This window comes from Artemia franciscana, chromosome 2 (assembly GCF_032884065.1).
Source record: "Artemia franciscana chromosome 2, ASM3288406v1, whole genome shotgun sequence".
Taxonomy (NCBI): Eukaryota; Metazoa; Arthropoda; class Branchiopoda; order Anostraca; family Artemiidae; genus Artemia; species Artemia franciscana.
This window is the reverse complement of record NC_088864.1, coordinates 37023063-37046933: the sequence shown is the minus strand read 5'-3', so window position 1 is coordinate 37046933 and position 23871 is coordinate 37023063. Positions and strand designations below refer to the sequence as shown.

At 34.9% G+C, this 23871-nt stretch overlaps 1 protein-coding gene across 1 annotated transcript; it reads right to left on the bottom strand.

Moving 5' to 3' along the window:
* Positions 1-14892: 14892 nt before the first annotated feature.
* On the bottom strand, positions 14893-16530 carry LOC136034892 (E3 ubiquitin-protein ligase wwp-1-like). The gene has a single exon (XM_065716388.1). The coding sequence runs from the start codon at positions 16528-16530 to the stop codon at positions 14893-14895; it is 1638 nt and encodes a 545-aa protein (XP_065572460.1).
* Positions 16531-23871: the final 7341 nt, after the last annotated feature.

Sequence of the window (23871 nt, the reverse complement as noted above, 5' to 3'; positions counted from 1 at the left end):
GACCTTTTCAGCCAAAATTTACAAGGTTTTTTTTTTCTTTCTTTCTTTTTACAGGCAACCCCAGTCATAATAGTACTTTTTAAGGCTCAAAAAAGAAAAAGACACATTCGGAGTGTCTCAATTCAAGATAGTTCGTTTTTCTAAGAACAATAAGCTGATCTTATTCCGCCAACTTCGTTTTGAAAACCATAACGAAGACAGGGCCTGTCTTTATTGATCCCGTTTTGTGCAAAAACGTGAGGCATAATGAAGTTATCCGTCCTCATGTATTTATAATCCTCATACTGGTAGACGATATTGTAGTTGTCTTTCAGAACATTCATCTTTTGTTGGACTTGATAAAGAGCTCTAGTTCAACTTAGCCTATAGACCATAATAGGAATAGACCGTGAAAATCAGGGGTGCAATTTACTATGGAACAGGGGGCAATTTTCCCTCCAAGACCTCAGTTTTCCCACCCCCTTAGACCACAGTTTACCCCCTCTCAGCGAAAAATTTATCTTCTTTAAAAATCATGCCAAAACTAACATAAGCGTCCATAATTGAAATATCAACACCAAAGAAACAGGTCTGTTTTGTTTAGTATATCTTTAACTTCACTGTACTCTACGGCTAATTTTCTTTTTCCACTGTCATTTTTATTTGATTTAGCAAGATTGGATTCAACTTTGCATATCCCTCCCCCCCCAAGATTTTAACGAAATTACGCCAGTGCGTTAAATCCATCTTTTTGTTGAACAAGTATCCTAGTTGTTGTTACAAGGATTGGAGATGAAAAATAATTCAACTTCAGTCTTTCCTGAAATGGATACTCAATGTGTTTTTGCAAAATTAGCCTGTAAATAGAAAAATATCTATATTTTAAATCTGTAAGTCCTTTCAGGAAGAAGCATAAATCGCTATTACATCGAGATAGGAAATTCATATCAAAAATGAGAGACTAAATTACTCTTTGATTTTATTTTATTATTATCCACTAAATATCCTTTTCAAAATAGTTTGCTAAACTATCTTGAACACTACAAACTACTACATTAAAAAAACAAATAGGATAAGCAACACTTCAGTATTGCTTTTGATATTTCAGGTAAGTCCTTTGGACAACTTGGATATAAATATGGTTTAACTTTTACTTTCAATGTCTCCTGAAAGCTTGGAATTCATGATGTTTGCTGCTTGTTTTGACAATTTAGATGTGTACACTGTTTGTTCCATTACTAAACTGCTTAAATCTTCCACGTATAAATATCAATTTGATATCCTTGGCAATACCTTAAATATTGCAGATTGACTTATTTTACAATCCGGATGCATTAACTGTTTCTTTTTAATAGAGTGCTCATGAATTAGCTTAATTGTGAGCCCAATCTACATTTTGCGACTGTTTGTCCTTTGGCACGTAGTATACTTCCACATTACCAACTGTCAGACTCCTCAGGCTTGTGAGTCACTCAACTAGCTCTGCACATTACATTAACAAAAGGTAAATTACATCCCAGATTGCCCTTATTTGGGCCAGATATGGTCCTTGAATATTGGTTTTATTTCTTTTAAATTGGCGTTTGTTTTGATCTGACATTATTTTTAACTATTTTGTCAAAAGTAATTGGTTTGCATCATATTAAACCTGAGAACACATTTTAAAATTATAGTTATTAAGGGCTAGAGTTCATTCCTCAACTATAATTTTGCGTTAAATTTAAATCAATAATGCTAGTTTCTATGAAAGTAACGTTCTATTACAAACTTTTAGTCTCTTCGTAATATTTAATTATTATGGGCTTTGTTTTTTGTTCTTCACTGCAAAATAAATCGATCTTTTGTGTAACTTGTTTTTCAAGCTAATAAATTTTCCTCATTATTCAAGCCAAGAGACGGTTATTTTCTTATGTATTGAACAAAAGTGGCTCTAAAAATGTACTTCTTTTTTTTTTGACCTAACTCTAGATTATGGATTTATGGGCTATTTTATTTTTACTATAGGACGTCAACGTCTCTTACTAGGTGGCTAGTTACCGCTACAAACCGGATAACGCCTTTATCAACTTTAATATCAACAAAGATAATTACAAACAGAAAAAAAGCCTGTTTCTTTTCTTTGTAGAAATAGTAAGAGAAAAACCTAAAAGAATCAGTCAGCTTCTGCAATTCATATGATAATCACTTTTTTGAAGCCACTCTTTAAAGTGGCTAGAGTTTGTTCCTTACTATTAGTATGTGCCTTGATTTGTTCTTTACTAGTTTTCAGCCATATCCAATGAATCCTTTGTGTAATTTCTGAAGGAAAATTTATAGCTGTACAGATCCTTTATATAGTGAACTGTTTCAATTCTTCTTATAAACATTTCAGTTGTTATATGCTAGAGTTTGGTCTTTACTATTACTAATTACAAACAGGAAAAAACCTCAGGCGTTTTCTTCTTTGGAATAGTAAAAGATAAACTTCAAAGAATCAGGCAGCTAACTAATCACAATATATGCACTGGTTTGTTCATTTAAAGATTGTCTTTTGATATAACTTAATGTAATACTGCTGCAACCTGGATTACAAATCAGGAATTATTTAGAATAATAAGAGACAAAACTAAAAAAAATCAGGCAGCTAACTAAATTCAAAATTTGCTATGTTTCTTCTTTACCAGGTTTCTGCAATCTCCTAAACCTTAATACTGATTAAACTTACGTAATTCCCATCTACAATTAACTAGACCCATCCGTCATATTAGTCTAATAGTGTACTTTTTATTTCAATTACTATAGACAGCATTTCGTTCTTTAGTATAAAAAGAATTCAGGGAATCAAGCAGCTAAGTAAGTAAAATATTACGCCATACCAAGGAAAGTTTACCAATCATAATACTGCCACTAAAGCTATGAATACTATTATTAATAAATATTTCTGTTACTATGAGCTAGTGTTTGTTCTTTATGATAACTTTGATCTATCACCCTTGCAAGTGTACTCTTTTCGATATTGTCTCAAAATGAATAATCTTTCATGACATAAAACCTTCGGTGGCTTAGTCGGAAGAGCGTAAGTCTCTCAATTTCAAGATCGTGAGTTTAAGCTTTCCCCAGGGCATCAATTTTTGTAAATTTTAAATTGATTATGGTGGTTTCTAGGAAAATAAGGTTTTATTGCAAACTTCTAGGATTTTAGCAGTATTCAATTATAATGGGCTTTAGTGTCCGTTCTTTACTATAAAATATATCGATACTTTATTTACGTAATTACAAAACATTTTTTTTAACCACATCAAGTTCCCTTAATATGAGCAATTAGACTACTCTCTACGATGTTCCAGTGCCAAGCTATCCGAGGAAAAAAATATGCCATATATGCAAAACATCCTGGTTGCAGCCACTTTTCTTCATTTTGAAGCCTATATATTTCCTTTGTTGTTTAAGCCAAGGAAGAGTAAGTTTCCTGTATAGGGTTTTCGGACATGGCGGCTCTAATATTGCACTTCTCATTTTGTTATGACTATTTTAAGGAGTTATGGGTTATTATATTTTTTAGTATTGGAGGTGATTGTGTCTTACTAAGTTGCTAGCTACCACTGCAACCCATATGACAAACAGGAAAAAGCCTATGGCTTTTTCGTGGTTTGGATATTAATAGGCAAACAACCATACCCTAGACAAGTAACTTCTCAAATTATGCTTCTATTATCTTATCTTTCAGCTACTAAGTGCCGTAATTTGTTCTTTACTAGGTTTCAGGTATATCTATTGAAACTTATATAGTCCCCATTTATGTGCTCGTCTTCTACAAGGTTGTCGGTACCGCAGTTATCACGATGAATGTTTCATTTACTACAGACTAGAATTCGTTCTTTACTACATCATAATAGCTTTAGCAAGCCTTAACTGAGAACTAAAAACAAATTATCTTGTCATGAGATAAACGTGTGTAAATATTGCATTCACTTATTACGTCTTATATGACTTAATATGTGAAACTAATGGGAATTTTCAGGTATTTTCTATTTTTAACTAAAAATTAAAGTTAAAAAATTTATTTAAATCAGGCACTTTTTAAGGAGTCATGGGTTATTATATTTCTTAATATTAGACGTGATCATATATTTCTAGGCTGCTAGCTACCGCTGCAACCTGGATAGGCAAGAGTTCGTTCTTAATTATAGTTTTTAAATAAAAAAAGTTTTTTAACTTAATTAAATTTTGTTTTTTGATTGAAAAAGGCACTAGAACATGAACTAGAACTTCTTTTTAATTCTATGACTTTCAAGGGGTGTTTCACCCTAGTCTTGAAATAAGGCAAATTTACTCAGGCTTGTTACTTTTGTTGGGTACGATTAAAATTGATGAAACTTGCATATTTAAAATATGCATAAAAATTTGATTGATTTGATGTATCTAATGGTATAAAAATTGAGTTTTTTAGAGTTTCGGTTAATATTGAGTCGGGTCACCTCTTGCTAACAGTTTGTTACCGCAAACTATTTGAAAAAAAAATTACAATTAGGAAAAGGCCTTTGGCTTTTTTATTTGGTATTGTAACAGACGCACCTCAAAGAGTCAGGCAGTTAACTTCCATTCAAAGATGATTTTATTATCTTAACTTTTAGTTACTATGTAGGCCTACTGTGATTTGTTCTTTATTAGGTTTTTAGCTATATCCGATGAAACTAGCATAAGCCCCATTTATAATGAGCTGTATCTGTCCTTTATGTAATATTTTTCGACAATGTCTCAAAATGTGTATTCTTTCATGGTTTACAAGCATTGGTGGCTCTGTCAGTCAAGATTAGGTCTTGTGATCCCGAGATCTCAAGTTTGAACCTCACCCGTGGCAACATTTTTGTTAATTATAAATGGATGATCCTGGTTTTTAGAAAAGTAAGGTTTTATTACAAACTTTTAGTCTCTTAGTAATATTCAGTTATTACAGGCTTTACTATTCGTTCTTTACTTTAATTATGTGTAATTTATATTACATAAGTCTCCGATGGTACAATTGAAAGCATACCGACGCGTCAAGCAGAAAACTGGGGCTCGATTCCCGTCAGGGAAAACCATTTATGTATTGACTATAAAGTGGCAATGTGGCAACCATGCTCTAGTGAAATTTATACTTAAGTATTGCTAAAGTTAGAAGCTAACAGGAAAAATAGTTAATTGTGTTGATTCAAGTGAAGAATTATAGACTCTTATCCCTTACAAGTAATTTGGAATTACTTTCTCTCAACAAATATCCTGATAATTAAAAGTTCTGGCATTTATATAATAATTAATTTTCCGGCAACACCATCTAATCAGCTATAAGTGTTGCCACAACAACCTATCTTGGCGGATAAATCAAAAGCGTCGAGCTCTCTAACTCTGCAGAAGAGAGCGGGAACGGTTCAGAAGAGCCCCAATACCGGCTGTTAATTTGTACTTGACTGCTGGGGATAGGTGTACCGGGTCCTGCACTCCCCATTTTGTTAGAAGGTATTTACTTGGATATTACTCACCAAAGAATGGCTAGCAGGCAAGTTTTATGGAACCCCGTGCCAAACTTTCTTTATCGGGCTAACAAAGCTGGAAACAGATCCAAAGAAATTGTGAAGAAAGCTGTTCAGTTCTTCAAGCCAGAAGCTATATTTTAGACCGAGGAAAATACTTAATAAATAAAATATTTGAAAAGGCTATGCTAAAGCGTTTGCTGAGTTTCCTAGACGCGAGGAAGTTTTTTCATCGGCACCAATTTGGTTTTCGGGAGAAGTGCTCAACAGAACACGCATGTAATATGCTCCTTCATTTTGTACGACAGTCTTTAGACTTCGGCCTTATCCCTGCGGCAATATTCCTTGATGTGAAGAAAGCTTTTGACAGCCTCACACACGAGATACTTATTGGTAAGTTGTCGCATCAAGGTGTTCGTGGAGAAGCTCTGTCCTGGTTTTCTTCATTCCTAACTGGCCGATCCATTGCAGTAGAAGCTTCTGATGTGCCACAAGGCTCAGTTCTTGGGCCATCCCTTTTCCTCATATATTTCAACGACCTCTATCGACTATTTAGCAACCCATGATCTGATTTCTGTTGTCATTTGTGCCAGAAAGGAGATGCTGTAGTTGGATCCTGGATACGCCTGGTCAACATGAAGAACTCTTTGCATTCGCCGACGACACCACCCTGGGGGCTGCAGCACCTGATGAATCATCTCTTATCCTCAAGCTACAATTGATGACAGAAAGTATATATCGTTGGTTTGATGCAAATTTGTTAGCTTTGAATGTAAAAAAAAAGTTTCTTCTTATATTCTCCCGCATAGGCAAAAGCTGCCCTACAGTGACAGAGCTTAAAACATCTAAGGGATCCACATCCCGCCCAGCTGACCGGTTTATTCGATTCCTTGGGATACTTCTGGATGAAAATCTATCTTTCAAACGGCACATTGAGTCAATGAGGTTAAAGGTTTCTCGAGGCCTTGGAATTATTCGGAAGCTGAAGCGAGTCTTTCCTTTTTCTATCCTTCGTCTATTATACTTCTCTCTTATTTACCCTTATTTATGCTACTGCTCGTCAGTGTGGATGTCAACATTTCCATCTGTGCTTACACCTTTACATAATCTCCTATTGAAAGCAGCAAAAATCTTTCAGTCTACCACCCATATTTCTGTTGAACTTCTGAAGATTAAAGATATCTTGAAATTGTTCGAAATGTCAGTCCTTATGAAACTAGAAACAAGGATGATGTGCAAGTGCCATCCACACCTGCAGTGCGCTCGGACTTTGGTCTGATAGGTGATGTCGGACATGCCTGGAATTCCATTCCTGTTGGGATTCGACAGTCCTGTACCATAGGCTCCTTCAAGAAACGGTTGAAGAATTTTTTAATTAAAAAAAATAATAAATTAAATTATAATATTGATCAGTTATTTATACTGTTTAGTTATCAAGATTTAATTTATTTAATTAATTATTTAGATTTGGGTGGTGTGAGTGTCGGATCCTCGATGTATATTTTTTTATATATATTTTTTTTAAGTAGGTGGTGCGGAGACCAGTTGTATTCGGGTGGGGATTGGTGATTAGACTCTAAATATATTTTAAGTGTGAATGTATTTAATAGTTATTTATGTTTTGTTTTGTTGTTTTTTCCCAAATAACGGGCCATTGAGCCCTTTGGGATATTTTTTGTTTATAAATGGATGGATATTGATAATAAAAGGAACTTGAACTTGAACTTGAACATTTTATCGTTCGTGAATCATTAAGCCTACTGCAACTTGGTGACGTAAGCAAAGTGTTCTCGGCTCCATCCAAGGCCTCAGAACAAGTCAGACCCTCCAGTGGTGTTACTGTATTTGTTAACATGTGTTTGGAACTGACCCTTTATGCAGAGGAATCTTTCTTTGTCGCAGTGCAAGTAAACACAACAGTGGTTTATTCCGTCTACATGCCAACGGACTGCCGGGACCTCATGTCAGACGATAGATTTACCCGGGCCCTGGCCAGCCTTACAAGATCCCTAAGCTCTTGTGCCTATTTAGCTTTGTCCATAGTGGTTGCTGGTGATATGAACTGTCACTTGTCCGATGCAGCCAGCCCCAGAAGCAACTTTCCCTATCCTGAACAGTTTTGCCATCAATAGTTCCTAGTCTCAAAACCGCGGTAAGAGCTGCACATGGTCAGTAAAGAAGGAATGGAATAAGACCAATAAAATCTTATATGACAGTGCTAGACAAAACGCTTTCGAAAATCAAGATACCCTCCCAGTTACTCCAGCGAGCATCCAGTCAACCCAAAGAAGATAAACTAATACTACTACTAATAATAATAATAACTCACAACACCACCAAGCCACCTGAGGCCAACACTTCTACGCACGCTCCTCCTCCAACCTAATATATTCAAGGCCTCCCTCTTTACACCCTCCCAGGAAGTTTCCATTTCCTTTAAATCTTTATTTATGACATCCTTCCAACCCAGATGAGGACGACCTGCTTTCCGTGTAGCCCCAGACGGTTGTCTAAAAAGGACAATCTTCGGCAATCTGTCATCCTCCATCCGCAGAACGTGGCCTAGCCATTTCAACCTCTCTTTCATTAATGCCCTAGAAAGCGAACCTCATTTCTTGTACAGCCTACTATTTGAAATACGGTCAGTCAGCCGGGTACCCAGAACAATCCGTGATTGATTTTTCTGAAAAACATCTAGTAAATTTTTGTCTGTGTTTCGGAGCATTCATCAACCATGAACCATATTTGACCACCGTCATCACTGCAGCTTCCAATATTCTAATTTTGCTTTGCAGACTTATCTTCCTGTTCTTCTAAACTTTTTTAACTGTGAAAAACCACCCTGAGCCTTAGCTATTCTACTTTTAACATCTTCCCTGCTCCCACCGTCTTTACTAATAATACTACCAAGGTAAGTGAAGCTGTCAAACTGATCAATCTTTTCGGTAACCAACGTTACCTTTTCATCTTCGCTTATTCCTAATCTTAGTGACCTAATCTTCTTAAAATTAATGTTCAAGCCCATTCTAGCACCCTAAACTTGTAAAACCTCTAAAAATTCATTCATTTTGCTCACACTTTCATCTAATATGCTTAAATCATCAGCATAATCTACCTCCAGGAGCGTTTTTCCTCCCCGTTTGATTGGAGGTCTCCAATTGCCTTTCTTGTGTTCATCAAGACAAAGTCTATCAAAATGATCCATATAAAGAGGGATGGAACACAATCCTGCTTAACTCCTAATTTAATACGAAACCAGTTGCTAACCTCACTTCCTACCTTAACTGCAGCAGTATTATTCTCGTACATAGCACAAGTACCTTTAATTTATTTTACTGGTATACCATATAAGGATAAGATCTTTGCTAACGCTCTTCTATCAACAGAATCAAAAGCTTGCTCATAATCGATATAACTGAGAACCAAAGGTGTATGACAACAAAGGGACTTCTCAATTATTAACCTAAGAGTGAAAACTTGGTCGACACATCCTTTACCTTTTCTAAAACCGTACTCTTCTCCCTTAAAATTTTGTCTACAGCATTTCTCAGTCTGAAAAGTATCATACTACTCAGTAATTTGCTATCTACAGCGACCAGACTAATGCCTTGATAATTACAACACTCACTCTTGTCACCTTTCTTATAAAGTGCTTTAATTAAGGTTTTCTTTAAATCATTAGGTACTTCCCCTTTTTCAAAAATCATATTCATATACTTCAGTAGCTCATTTCTAACCTCAGCACCACCATATTTAAGAAAACTCATTTATCACACTATCAGCACCCGAAGCCTTATTATTTTTTTAATCCTTTAGTAGTGTCGCTAATTCTTCCTCACAAAACAAATCTTCCTTCATATCCAAGGTACCACAAACTTTTTCGTTTTCATTTATATCTTTTCCTGCAACTGTATTTCGTTTAAGAAAGTTCTCAAAATGTTCTGCCCATCTTTCTTTAACTGTTTCCTTATCACTAATTTTGACCCCATTCCTATATTTAGCTGGGACTAGTCCAGATTGACTACTCCCTTTCAATTTATTAACATGCCAGTATAATATTTTACTATTATGCCGTCTAGCTGCATCTTCTAGATCTTCAGCAATTTTATCCATGGCCTCCACTTCACATCTCCTTAGTTCATATTTTACTTCTTTCTCCACTTTCTTTACATTCCTTTTGTTTTCATACGATCTATCACTCAGATAATTCATGTAAAAACCCCCTCTACTCTGGATTAAACATAAAAATTTTTCACTAATATTCCTAGTTGGAGTCTTAGCATTCCTTCCTAAGACACCATCCGTAACTTCACAAATTATTTTTCTTGAAATTATTCCATCCATCTTCCACATTGTCAAATTTTAAACTCTCAAGTTTAGTATTCAACTGTTCCTGAAAGGTTTTTTTTTCAAATTTTCATCCCGGAGTCTACCAGCATCATAACTTCCCGGGAGGTAGTTACTTTTCCGAAATTTCAGCTTTAAATTAGCCTTAGAACCTACTAGATAGTGACCTTCGCTTTTAAAATCAATAACAGTACTTCTATACACCCTAGTGTATTGTTTATTGATCCTGGTAGTCTTCAGTTTACAACAACATACTCAATAAGGTTTGCTGTCTTACCATCACGTGAATACCATGTCAACTTATTGTTTTTAAACCCTCATAGGTTTTCCCCAGCGCGAAAGTGTTGTATTTTATTTATTTATTTGTGAATGTCGATATAAAAACTTGAACTTAAACTTATGGACCATTGTGTGACCAAACACCGTATTGGTTATAACTAGATTGTTTTACCTACAAAATTTCAAAAGTTTATAGCCGTCACTAAAACCCTCTAAAATTTTTACTGTAGTGAAACAACGCACGTTCTTCGTTGTGCTGAAATTGCAGCAGTGCCTTCTCGTCACGTTTTCATTGGTTCAGGAGTTGTTAACTTGTCAAAGATTTAACAAGGTCAAATCGAAAAAGATTGAATCAATGACAGATTTAGTGCTACCTCGTCAAAGATCCAAGTTTTGGCTCTGACTATGGACGGAGTGCAGTCAGCCTAAACACGGAGTAACCAACCAAGCTTGCATATTTGCAAAGCATCAGCTCACACAGAAACTAGCCAAGCATAGAGCAAACGTAATTGATATGCTTAGCCAATCTCTTCCCAATGATCTAATAGCTGTTTGGAAGTTTGTAAAGCGGAAGATGTATTGTGCCGCTTAATCAAGCTGTTGCTACTGACAATGAGCTGGTGGGATACTTCAGCAGGGAGTTCGCCACTCCGAATAATAATCTCGAAAGAAAGGTCAAACTAGAGATCGACCAGGCCTTCGAGTACCACAGTTGTGATCTTGAGTTTGTCGTGACAACCCAGAAAATTCGCAAAGCGATACTGAAACTAAAGAAGAAAGATTCTAGTGGCGCTAATCGGTTATGTGGTATGCATCTCGCTCACAGGTCTCCATTCCTTATAAATAATTTAGAACTACTCTATCCAATGATTTTCAATTTTGAACTAGTTCCGGATGCTTTTTCTAACGGGGTCATTACACCTGCTTGCAAAAAGGGTAAAGATAGCACCGATTGCCAGTCGTACTACCCAATCACTATTTCTCCTTTATTGTGTAAGCTAATGGAATTCCTTGTGATTAATATCTTCAATCAGACTTGCCCCATACCAGAAAATCAGTTTGGTTTTAAAAACTGTCTTAGTTGTGAGCACGTTCCCTCCATCCTTGCAAATATTATACTCGAAACCGCCTCGTCTGAGGATCCACTGTTTCTTGCCGGCCATGATATCAGTAGAGCTTTTGACTCTGGAATCCACCCACAGCTTTTACTTGCGGCTCTACTTCGTGGTATGAACAGTTCTGTAATAACCACCCTTGAAACATGTGTCGGAGATTAAATGTAAAGGTTAAGTCACTTTCATGCAAAAACTCTGATTTATTTGATGGGGCCATTCCCGTACATAAAGGTATTCGACAAGGTGCTATAACCTCCCCACCGCTATTTAACAACAGTGTTATCGATGCCCAGAAGAAAGTTGAAATAAGCTATATTTTTCGCGGCTTGGGCCTATCACCTTTGAATTATGCTGACGACACTCTTAATTTGAGTAGAACCCTGAATTTAATAGAGAAGAATTTTGTAGGTTTAAATGACGAGTATAACGATATTGGCCTAAATTTCAATCCGAGTAAGGGTGAATGTATTAAGTTCAATTCTAAACGACCTGTTTCTGGTAGTATCAAAGTCACTTTGGGTAATTCTGATATCGAAATTTCGTCATCCCTAACTTATCTGGGCTAACCCTTTGGTACTGACCTGAAAAGTAGGTGTGCGGCACTACTTGGGCATTCCAGCACGAAGGCTGGAACAGCTTATGGACAACTTGTTAAATGCTAAAATACGTTACAGTAAGAATATCTGGGTGGACTTTATAACGCTTACACAATCCCTCCTGTCCTAGCCCTAATTTTCTTTTGGAAGCCATTTACCATGACTTATTTATGGACAATCCGTAAGCTATATTACAAGTACGCAAAGTATCTTTTAAGCCTTCCTCTTTGGGCTCGTAATCGCACAAAGCTACGCAACTATATGGTGTTACTGATTCATTTGTAGCTGTGGACCAACGACGTGCCGAATTTGTGTCATCTCTAGTCAGTAGCCACCCATGTTATATTGTGTTGATTTAGTATTGTTTATCACAGTCTGATTTTTTTTTCCTCTTCTCTTTTTTTCCTTTACTCCATATGGCCACTTTTGTGTCATTTTTTATCGGTCAATAAAATCATTAATTGATTGATTGAATATAAAATTTTAATTTAAAATTTAGAAAAGCCGCAGGGTTCAGTTCCTTCCGGCTTGAGTTCACTCTTTACTATAATCTGATTCTTTTGATATATCTATTGGTATCAAAATTCCATTTTTTAGAGTTTCTGTTACTATTCAGCAGGGTCACTTCACACTTACAGTTTGTTACCACGAACTATTTTATCCTGTATCGTTTTACAACTCGACGTTTCTTTAGAGCTTCTGCTTTTTCATTCTTCTTACATCTGTTTTTGATACTCAATTTGAGAACGTTTATTCATCAAGCTCGTGCATAAAAATGCATTTTTTTTTAAATTAAAAAGTTTCTAATTTAACCCAAAAAAATTTTAATTAAAGAAGGCGCCAGAACTTTTAATTTTCGTTCGAATGAGCCTTCTTGTGATATTCTAGGACCACTGGATTGATACGATCACTCCTCGAAAAAAAAAAAACAAATAAACACGTATCCGTAATCTGTCTTCTGACAAAAGATACAATATTCCACATTTTTGGAGGTAGGAGCTTGAAACCTCAGCAGTAATAAAATGTATTTTTTTAAAATTAAAAAGTTTCTAATTTAATAAAAAAAATTTAATTAAAAGAAGACACTAGAACTTTTAATTTTCGTTCGAATAAGCCTTCTTGTGATATTCTAGAGCCACTGGGTTGATACGATCACTCCTAAAAAAAAAAAACACGCATCCGTAATCTGTCTTCTGACAAAATTACAAAATTCCACATTTTTGGAGGTAGGAGCTTGAAACCTCAGCAGTATGGTTCTCTGGTACGCTGAATGTGATGGTGTGATTTTCAATTCTATGACTCTTAGTGGGTGTTTTCCCCTTTTTTTCGAAAATAAGGCAAATATTCCCAGGTTCGTATCTTTTGATGGATAAGACTAACCCTTGATAAGACTTATATATTCAAAATAAAATAAAAATTCTATTCTTTATATATATGTGTTGGTACAAAAAATCCGTTTTTTAGAGTTTCGGTTACTGTTTAGGCGTGTCGCCTCTTACTTACAGTTCGTTACTACGAACTGTTTGAAACGTATATATAAGAAGAATTGGCTTTTTATGCCGATACCAAATATAGAAAATTCATTAAGCATGATGTTTTCCAGAAAGTGTTACGAGCACAAGAATTTTTACCTGATTTTCGAAACAGAGGGAATTACACCCAAAAAAGCAAGGTATCTTAATGAAAATCACACTTCATATTCAGCATAATAGAGAATACCGCTCTAGAGGTTTCAAAATATTATCTACAGAAATTTTGTCTTATGTATTTTTTTTTATCCAGAAGAAACATCACGGATGCGTGTTTTTTTTCCAGGGACGGTCGTATCAAACTAATGGCCCTAAAAGGTCGAGAAATGGCTCATTTGGAAAACAATAAAAAGTTTGGTGTTCTTTATAAATAATCAAAAAGATTAGTAGGCAAATATTTCACCTCCCATTGCCCCCTTTCCAAAAAAGACAAGAAATTGCCATTTGATTCAGTATTGTTGAAAGGTACAATGATTATGCCTTTGACGATGAAGGGGCCCTCATAGCTCACGGGGAAAGGACCGTAGCTTACACAATATGCCATTTGTTCAAATATAGGAATTGTTATTGTAAAATATACTGAATTTTTTTTGGTGGGGGGAGGATTTTCTATGGGGACAATTTTCCATGGAGAGGAAAGTTTTATGGGTAAAATTTACCAGGAGAGGTTTCACCAGGGGGGATTTCTAGGTTTTTTTCAGCTGGAAATAAGGAGCAACTTTAAAAATTAAAACAGACAGAAGGTATTCAGTGTTCGAGGGATCTTCTCTTTATTCAACCGTTGGTCTTACTGTTAACTTTTTGTCACAACTCCTTAAAGACGACTGCTCAAACACAAGGTCCGTTCAATTTGAATGAAAAATACCTTTAATGATCTCTAAGACTATTTCTGGATGCTAAGTAATCTGCTTGTTAAAGAAACCATGCTGGTGCCTCTACAGTTACCACTCTTACTCTTACCACCTTTCTCATAGAGGTGTTTAATTAAATTTTTCCTGAAATCGGTACATACTTTCATTTTTCAAAAAACAGTAATTTATCTCTTACTTTACAACCACTATATTAAAAAAAAAAAAAAACTCGCTGAGCAAACTATCAACATCTGGGACCTTATTATTTTTTGATTCTTTTAACACTGTCGCTAGTACTCCAGTAATGGTGCCCATTATTTTGACCAATCCCAATGGTAAAAGTTTATTGCAATGACAAATTTGTTGGAATTTCAAAAAATATTCTCAAACTCCACAAAGCGATGTCAGATCGAAATGAAAACTGCATTGTTGGATCTCTACAGCTCGAAACAGCATTTAGTAAAATTAAAGCCCCCCTCCCCCCATCTTGAGCAACAAGAAAAAACCCATTTTTCACAGGAATCAGTGATGTACCTCCTTTTTTCTAACATAAAAGTAAGAATTACTCTTATGAGACGTCTTATAGGATCCCCTGGAAAGGAATCCATCAAAGTTTAGATTCCAAAACGAAAAAAATTCGAAAATACGATCTCTGTTGCGATCAAGGACCAATTCCTCCAGAGCTAGAAAACTAGGTTTTCATCTTACCATTTGCCGAAGTTCTTTGTTTCATTCATAGCGAATCTCACCCTCTTAGCCAGTGTTTCCATGTTGGTATATGGTGGCAGCTGTAGACTCAAAGAACACACATGACTTTCGGGTAACCCATCTTCTTCCAAGCGACTTATTTCCAACTCTCCAGGATAATGAACCACCGAAAAACTCCCAAATCCTCCTATAGGAAGATTCTCATACCCTGTCCAAAACTTTAAAAGCTGTCTCTTATCATTTTCTCCGAGTGAAAATACAAACTCCCAAAATAAAGTAATGGTCTTGTCATCAGGTTTGTAATCTGAATAAGTCGTACAGTCCTTCCACTCCTTAACATCAATATTTTGAAGCCCAACTAGACTATCTTTTAGCTGCTTAGCTGTTGAGTTGCTCAGCAACTCGTAGGGTATTACGTCGTTGAAACCGCCAATTATACCATTTATTTCTTCAATAAAGCTTGTCCCCGCCTTCCAAGAAAACATGCTGTCACAGTAAAACTTTTTATTATCATTAGTTACGTTGATAAACCGTCCATCTTCAATTAGTCCCATTTCTTTGCAATATCGATCATCAGCTTCCTCTACAGTAAATTGTAATCCAAGATCATCAACATCGTTTTCCTTAATAAAGTACAAGTTTTGTAGGAATTGTTTGTCATATTCAAGATCACTCCATTCGATTTCTTGGCTCATGAACTGCTTATAAAATATTTTAGTGAAAGCTGGAAAGCACGGGCAGTCATGTATCACAGACAGAGCAATCACTCTTCCCAAAAAACGGAACCATTGCAAGTGGTTACTCTTGGCCTTGCAGTTTTTGTTGATACAAAGTTCACTTCCAAGCTGGTCTGCAAACTGGAATAACCCAAAACTAGGATTCGTGATTCTATTGCAAAGTTCAATGAGCCACTCCCTTTTTAAACCAGAAATATCTTCCCCTATTTCTCCTCTGAAATGCACAACAAGGGGTTTCACAAAATCTCCATTATGTTCTTGGATCATCAACACTTTAAACGAACTGTGTTCTATATTTTTACGACTAATACAAATATCTAAAGTTTTTCTCAAACTCATGTATTCATGTAGCCTCCCTTTATTTGGACTATTACCAAGTATCCCCAAGCTCTGATCTAAAATTGCCGGAAGATTAAAACATTCCTTATGAATGAAAATATGTTTGAACAGTCCTCTTGACACCAGAAGATCTTCTTGGAACCATCCTAATTGCGATTTGCAGTTAAAGTTGAGTTTATATATATAAAACTTTCTTACTAATTTAGATACATCTGAGATTTGGGCTCGTATTTCCAATATAGGATCGTTCTCAGGCAATTGAAGGGAAAATTGGTAGGGACAGCTCAACACCCTTCCAAGACAAACAAGGCATCCAACCGTAAAATTTTGCCAGATTTCAAATCCATTTTTTTCTATAGTTACATCAAATATTGTGCTAAGTGTAGCTTCTACGAATGTAGGATTGCGTGTTAATTTTACCGAATCTACGTCTGAGGAAAGAGTAACTGAAAACTCATTTTCCCCTGCACCTCCTCCCAGATAAAAACCAATTTCAAACTTTTCATCACATGGAGTCTCTTGTAACATGAGAGCAGCACAGACCTGGGTCTTATGCATCTTTAAATGAAATGCCAAAACGGCAATTTTTTTTATCTATTCAGCATATTTTGTTGGCGAACAAGATCGTAGGGACATTCGACTGAATATGAAATACTTATTAAAGAAATTTTTTTGATATTTTTATTTTCAAAAAATTTACGTTCATAATACGTTCATCAACAACATTGTGTTACCTTCATAAACACGAGTCTTGTGAAGCTTAAGTAACAAATTTTGTTTCCTAGAGAGACAATTTGTATCAATTCTTTCAGTAATACACTGTCGAATATTCTTTTTTCCACTGAATCTTGGTTTGGTTTAAAGGATATTGCTGGATATCGTAGTGCCGCAGGACTATAATTTGAACAAGTCTATCTATAGTTCTTAAGTAAATTTTGATAGAAGTCAATTTTGCTTTGCAGTCTCTGCGCAAATATCTGTAATACATTTTCAAACTAGCATATTACTCTGTAAAACTATATTTTGATAACACTTTCTACTTCAGTGCTATAGAAAAAGGCAGTTTTTCGTAAAAGATTGATTCTTGTAATTTGTGTTTATATTATGTTATTATCTTGTCGATAGATAAGCATGTATAAAACAAACTAGAATGTAAAAACTGGAAATTGCATAAATATTTCGAAATATTTTGACAATAGATTAAAGTAATTCGAAAAAAGAAAAATGGTAAAAAACTAAAAAAAAACTAAAAGGAAAAAACTAAAAAATTAAAAATTAAAAAATTAAAAAAAGAAAAAACCTAAAAAGAAAAACGTAAAAAAAATAAAAGATAAAAAACTAAAAAAAAACTAAAAAAAGCTAAAAAACTAAAAAAAAAGAAAAAACTAAAAAAAACTGGGAATTGCACAAATATTTCAATATATTTTGACAACAGATTAAAGTAATTCGAAAAACTTAAAACAGATACTCCAAATTTTGAGGTTTAATATAAATTGTTGGAGCTTTAGCATGCTTGGCACGTAAAGATTTTTCCAAGTATCAATGTTAGAATTAACATTGACAAATTGAAGAAAACAAATCAATAAAAAGAAGAAACTAAAAAAAAAGAAAAAACTAAAAAAGAAAAAAAAACGAAAGAAGAAACTGTATCTATATATATAAAAATCTATATATATAAAAATAAGTTGTCTGTTTTTTATGTCTGTTACACTATGTCTGTTACGCCAGATTATATCTTATCTATATATAAAAATAAGTTGCAAATATTTTTGTATTGAGGGTTGCATATGAAGTCTGAAAAATAAAGAAGAAAAAGAAAACTGAAAAAAGAAAAATGGTAAAAAACTAAAAAAAACTAAAAAGAAAAAACTAAAAAAAAACTAGAAAAAAAAAAAATAAAAAAAAGAATAAACTTAAAAAGAAAAAATGTAAAAAAAAATAAAAAATAAAAAGGTAAAAAACTAAAAGAAAAAAAAACTAAAAAAAGCTAAACAACTAAAAAAAGAAAAAACTAAAAAAACTGGGAATTGCACAAATATTTCAATATATTTTGACAAAAGATTAAGGTAATTCGAAAACCTTAAAACAGATACCCAAAATTTTGAGGTTTATTATAAATTGTTGGAGCTTTAGCTTGCTTGGCACGTAAAGATTTTTCCAAGTGTCAATGTTAGAATGAACATTGACAAATTGAAGAAAACAAATCAATAAAAAGAAGAAACTTAAAAAAGAAAAACTAAAAAAGAAAAAACTAAGAAAAGAAAAAACTAAAAAAGAAAAAAAAATGAAATAAAACTGTATCTATATATCTATATAAATGACGACCGGGACACTCAAAGAGAAATTACAGACTGGGATACCGGGACACAAATTAAGACCGGAACACAGGGAATATAAATGACGACCTGGACACAGGGACACAACTATATATATATATATATATATATATATATATATATATATATATATATATATATCTATATATATAAAAATAAGTTGTCTGTGGATGGATGGATGGATGGATGTGTGGATGGATGTGTCAGGTGACGTCACCTGAAAAAACTGGATTAGGTGACGTCAAAACTGAAAAAACTAAAAAAAGGCAAAAACTACAAAAAAAAACTAAAAACTAATAAAAAAAATAAAAAAGCTAAAAAACTAAAAAAACTATAAAGGTAAAAACCAATAAAAAACTAAAAAAAAACTGAAAAAAACTAAAAAAAGGCAAAAACTACAAAAAAAAACTAAAAACTAATAAAAAAAGTAAAAAAGCTAAAAAACTAAAAAAACTAAAAAAACTAAAAAAAGGTAAAAAACTAAAAAAAATAAAAAATAAAAAAAAACTAAAAAAAAGGAAAAAACTGAAAAATAAGCTAAAATAAAGGTAAAAACCAATAAAAAACTAAAAAAAAAAAGGAAAAAACTAATAAATGACGACACTCAAAGAGAAAGCGACCAGGACAAAAAACTAAAAAAAAAGGCAAAAACTACAAAAAAACTAAAAACTAATAAAAAAAATAAAAAAGCTAAAAAACTAAAAAAACTAAAAAAAGGTAAAAAACTAAAAAAACTAAAAACTAAAAAAAAACTAAAAAAGGTAAAAACTAAAAGAACTAAAAAAGAAAAAAATAAATGACGACACTCAAAGAGAAAGCGACCAGGACAAAAGGAATGTTCGATTAGCAATCAACAAAGCACCGGGACACAGGGAGTATAAATGACGACCAGGACACAAGTAAAAAAAAAATTAACAAAACTAAAAAGAAGGTAAAAACTACAAAAAAACTAAAAAGAAAAAAAAACTAAAAACTAATAAAAAAACTAAAAAATCTAAAAATCTAAATAAACTAAAAAAGAAAAAAAAAGGAAAAAAATAAAGGAGAAAAACAAAACTAAAAAACGAATGTATATACAGACCGGTACACCGGGATACAAATGACGACCGGGACACAGGGAATATAAATAACGACCGGGACACAGGGACACAACTACAACGGGGACACCGGGGGAAACAGGGGGATATAAATGACGACCGGGACAAAAAAACTAAAAAGAAATAAAAACTAAAAACTAATAAAAAAAACTAAAAAATCTAAAAATCTAAATAAGCTAAAAAAGAAAAAAAAAGGAAAAAAATAAAGGAGAAAAACAAAACTAAAAAACGAATGTATATACAGACCGGGACACCGGGATACAAATGATGACCGGGACGCGGGACACAGGGAATATAAATGACGACCGGGACACAGGGACACAACTACAACGGGGACACCGGGGGAAACAGGGGGATAACCTGACAATCTATTTATATGCAAAGACAATGGGACAGCAAAGAATGTTGTATATTCGCAAGTTTTACGTAGTTAAAACCATATATATATATATATATATCTATATTCACAGGTGGGACATAGGGACACAACTACAATGGCGCGTAACTATTATGGCGCGTAACGACTTACGCGCGCGGGGGGGCTTGGGGGGGGCGCGAAGCGCCCCCACCAACTAGGTGTTGGGGTGGCGCGAAGCGCCACCCCAACAGCTAGTATATATATATATATATATATATATATATATATATATATATATATATATCTTCTATATATATAAAAATAAGTTGTCTGTGGATGTGTCTGTCTGTCTGTCTGTCGAGTGACGTCATGTCATCATGTCGTCAAGTTGTCATGAAGTTAGTTGTCGTCATGTTTGTTATGACGATGACGTCATTAAAAGTATTTAAGATAATCGTTCAAAGACAAATTTTTAATTGTAAGAAGATCGTGGACGGAAAAATATTTAATCGTAAAATGACTGAAGAACCTACAAGGGCAACAGACAAACAACTTTCGAGTTACGTCATGTCATCATGTCATCATGTCGTAATGAAGTTAGTTGTCGTCATGTTCGTTATGACGATGAGGTCATTAAAAGTATTTAAGAAAATCGTTCTTAGACAAATTCTTAATTGTAAGAAGATCGTGGACGAAAAAATGTTTAATTGTAAAATGACTGAAGAGCCTACAATGGCAACAGACACACAACTTATTCATATATCTATATATATAAAAACAAGTTGTCTGTCTGTGGATGTGTGGATGGATGTGTCAGGTGACGTCATGTTTCGGCTGACGTCATGAAATTAGTTGCCGTCATTTTTGCTTTGAAGGTGACGTCATTCAAGTTATATAAGACATATGTTCGCCGTCATGTTTCGGCTGACGTCATGAAATTAGCTGCCATCATTTTTGCTTTGAAGGCATCATTTTTGCTTTGAAGGCGTGACGTCATTCAAGTTATATAAGACGGATGTTCGTGTAGAATTCTATTAATGCTTAAGTTTATAATGACTGATGAAGATGCTCAAAGAGTCTATGCCAGAAAACTTGCTGGTGATAGAGAAAGTCAGAAAAGAAAGCGTGCCGAGGAACTACCAGAGCAACGCGAAAGCAGACTTGCTGCTAAAAGAGAAAGTGAAAAAAGAAAGCATGCCGAGGAACTACCAGAGCAACGCAGAAGCAGACTTGCTGCTAAAAGAGAATGTGAAAAAAGAAAGCATGCCGAGGAACTACCAGAGCAACGCAGAAGCAGACTTGCTGCTAAAAGAGAATGTGAAAAAAGAAAGCATGCCGAGGAACTACCAGAGCAACTTTTGCGAAAAAACTGCTGTATACTGAAGTGCCTTCGTATTACACGTGGAATACTAAAAATAAAGCATTTGAACGTCGAAAACAGGGTAAGTCAGTCGACGGCCAACCTACCATCTTCAAAGATACCACGATAGGAAGACTCTACACCGTTCACCCCAATCAACATGAATGCTTCTTTCTACGCCTGCTTTTGGTGAATGTACCCGGTCCGACATCCTTTGAGTATTTGAGGACTGTAAATGGTACTATACATGACACTTACCGTAGTGCATGCCAAGCTCTGAATTTATTGGAGAATGACCAACACTGGGATAACTGCATCAATGACGCGTGCGAAACGTCAACCCCAAGTCAAATTCGTGCATTGTTTGGCATCATTTTAACAACTTGCTCTCCATCAGCTCCTACAGAGTTATGGGAAAAATATAAGTCAAAAATGTCCGAAGATATACTTCATCGAAAACAGTTAGAGACGTCAGACATGACTTTTGATTTTACACCAGAAATTTATAACTACACTTTAGTTGTTATAGAAGATATTTGCATAAGTATGGCAAACAAACCTCTTCAGGGTTTGGGAATGCCTTCACCTAACCGTATCGCTGCTGTTTCGACATGTGTAGAACTGGATCGTGAACAAAGTTACAGTACGAGTGATCTATTGTCGTATGTACAAAATAACATTTCCAAGTTAACGTCGGAACAAAAAGACATTTATGATACGATAATGCATTGTGTCGATAACAACGTTGGAGAAATTTTCTTTTTGGATGCGCCAGGAGGTACTGGTAAAACGTTTGTGATAAAACTGATTCTGGCATCAATTCGATCTAAAAATGATATAGCGTTGGCAATTGCGTCGTCCGGAATAGCCGCAACATTGCTGCCTGGTGGAAGAACTGCTCATTCCGCTTTGAAATTGCCTCTGAACTTGCATTCTACAGAAACTCCCACGTGCAATATTTCCAAATCATCTGGGATGGGTAAAGTATTGCAGCAATGCAAACTTATTATTTGGGATGAGTGCACAATGGCACACAAAAAATCGCTCGAGGCTCTGGATCAATGCTTGAAAGATTTAAGAGGGAATTCGAAACCCTTTGGCAGCACATTAATATTGCTTGCAGGAGATTTCAGGCAAACATTACCTATAATACCTAGATCAACTCCTGCAGACGAAATGAATGCTTGCCTGAAAAATTCTAATTTATGGGCACACGTAAAAACATTAAAATTAACTACAAATATGCGTGTCCGATTGCAAAACGATGACTCTGGTCAAACATTTTCAGATCAATTGCTAGCAATGGGAAACGGAAAGCTCCCAGTAGACTCAATTTCAGGACGTATACAACTACCTGCTGATTTCTGTAATTTAGTGACGTCCAAAAATGAATTGATTGAAAATATATTTCCGAATATTCTAAAAAATTATAAAAATAATAAATGGCTAAGTGAAAGAGCGATTCTCGCACCCAAGAATATAGACGTCCATGAAATCAACAATATTGTTTTGACCAAGATTCAAGATATATATATCTATATTCACAGGTGGGACATAGGGACACAACTACAATGGCGCGTAACTATTATGGCGCGTAACGACTTACGCGCGCGGGGGGGCTTGGGGGGGCGCGAAGCGCCCCCACCAACTAGGTGTTGGGGTGGCGCGAAGCGCCACCCCAACAGCTAGTATATATATATATATATATATATATATATACTAGCTGTTGGGGTGGCGCTTCGCGCCACCCCAACACCTAGTTGGTGGGGGCGCTTCGCGCCCCCCCCAAGCCCCCCCGCGCGCGTAAGTCGTTACGCGCCATAATAGTTACGCGCCATTGTAGTTGTGTCCCTATGTCCCACCTGTGAATATAGATATATATATATATATGGTTTTAACTACGTAAAACTTGCGAATATACAACATTCTTTGCTGTCCCATTGTCTTTGCATATAAATAGATTGTCAGGTTATCCCCCTGTTTCCCCCGGTGTCCCCGTTGTAGTTGTGTCCCTGTGTCCCGGTCGTCATTTATATTCCCTGTGTCCCGGGTCCCGGTCATCATTTGTATCCCGGTGTCCCGGTCTGTATATACATTCGTTTTTTAGTTTTGTTTTTCTCCTTTATTTTTTTCCTTTTTTTTTCTTTTTTAGCTTATTTAGATTTTTAGATTTTTTAGTTTTTTTTATTAGTTTTTAGTTTTTATTTCTTTTTAGTTTTTTTGTCCCGGTCGTCATTTATATCCCCCTGTTTCCCCCGGTGTCCTCGTTGTAGTTGTGTCCCTGTGTCCCGGTCGTTATTTATATTCCCTGTGTCCCGGTCGTCATTTGTATCCCGGTGTACCGGTCTGTATATACATTCGTTTTTTAGTTTTGTTTTTCTCCTTTATTTTTTTCCTTTTTTTTTCTTTTTTAGTTTATTTAGATTTTTAGATTTTTTAGTTTTTTTATTAGTTTTTAGTTTTTTTTTCTTTTTAGTTTTTTTGTAGTTTTTACCTTCTTTTTAGTTTTGTTAATTTTTTTTTTTACTTGTGTCTTGGTCGTCATTTATACTCCCTGTGTCCCGGTGCTTTGTTGATTGCTAATCGAACATTCCTTTTGTCCTGGTCGCTTTCTCTTTGAGTGTCGTCATTTATTTTTTTCTTTTTTAGTTCTTTTAGTTTTTACCTTTTTTAGTTTTTTTTTAGTTTTTAGTTTTTTTAGTTTTTTACCTTTTTTTAGTTTTTTTAGTTTTTTAGCTTTTTTATTTT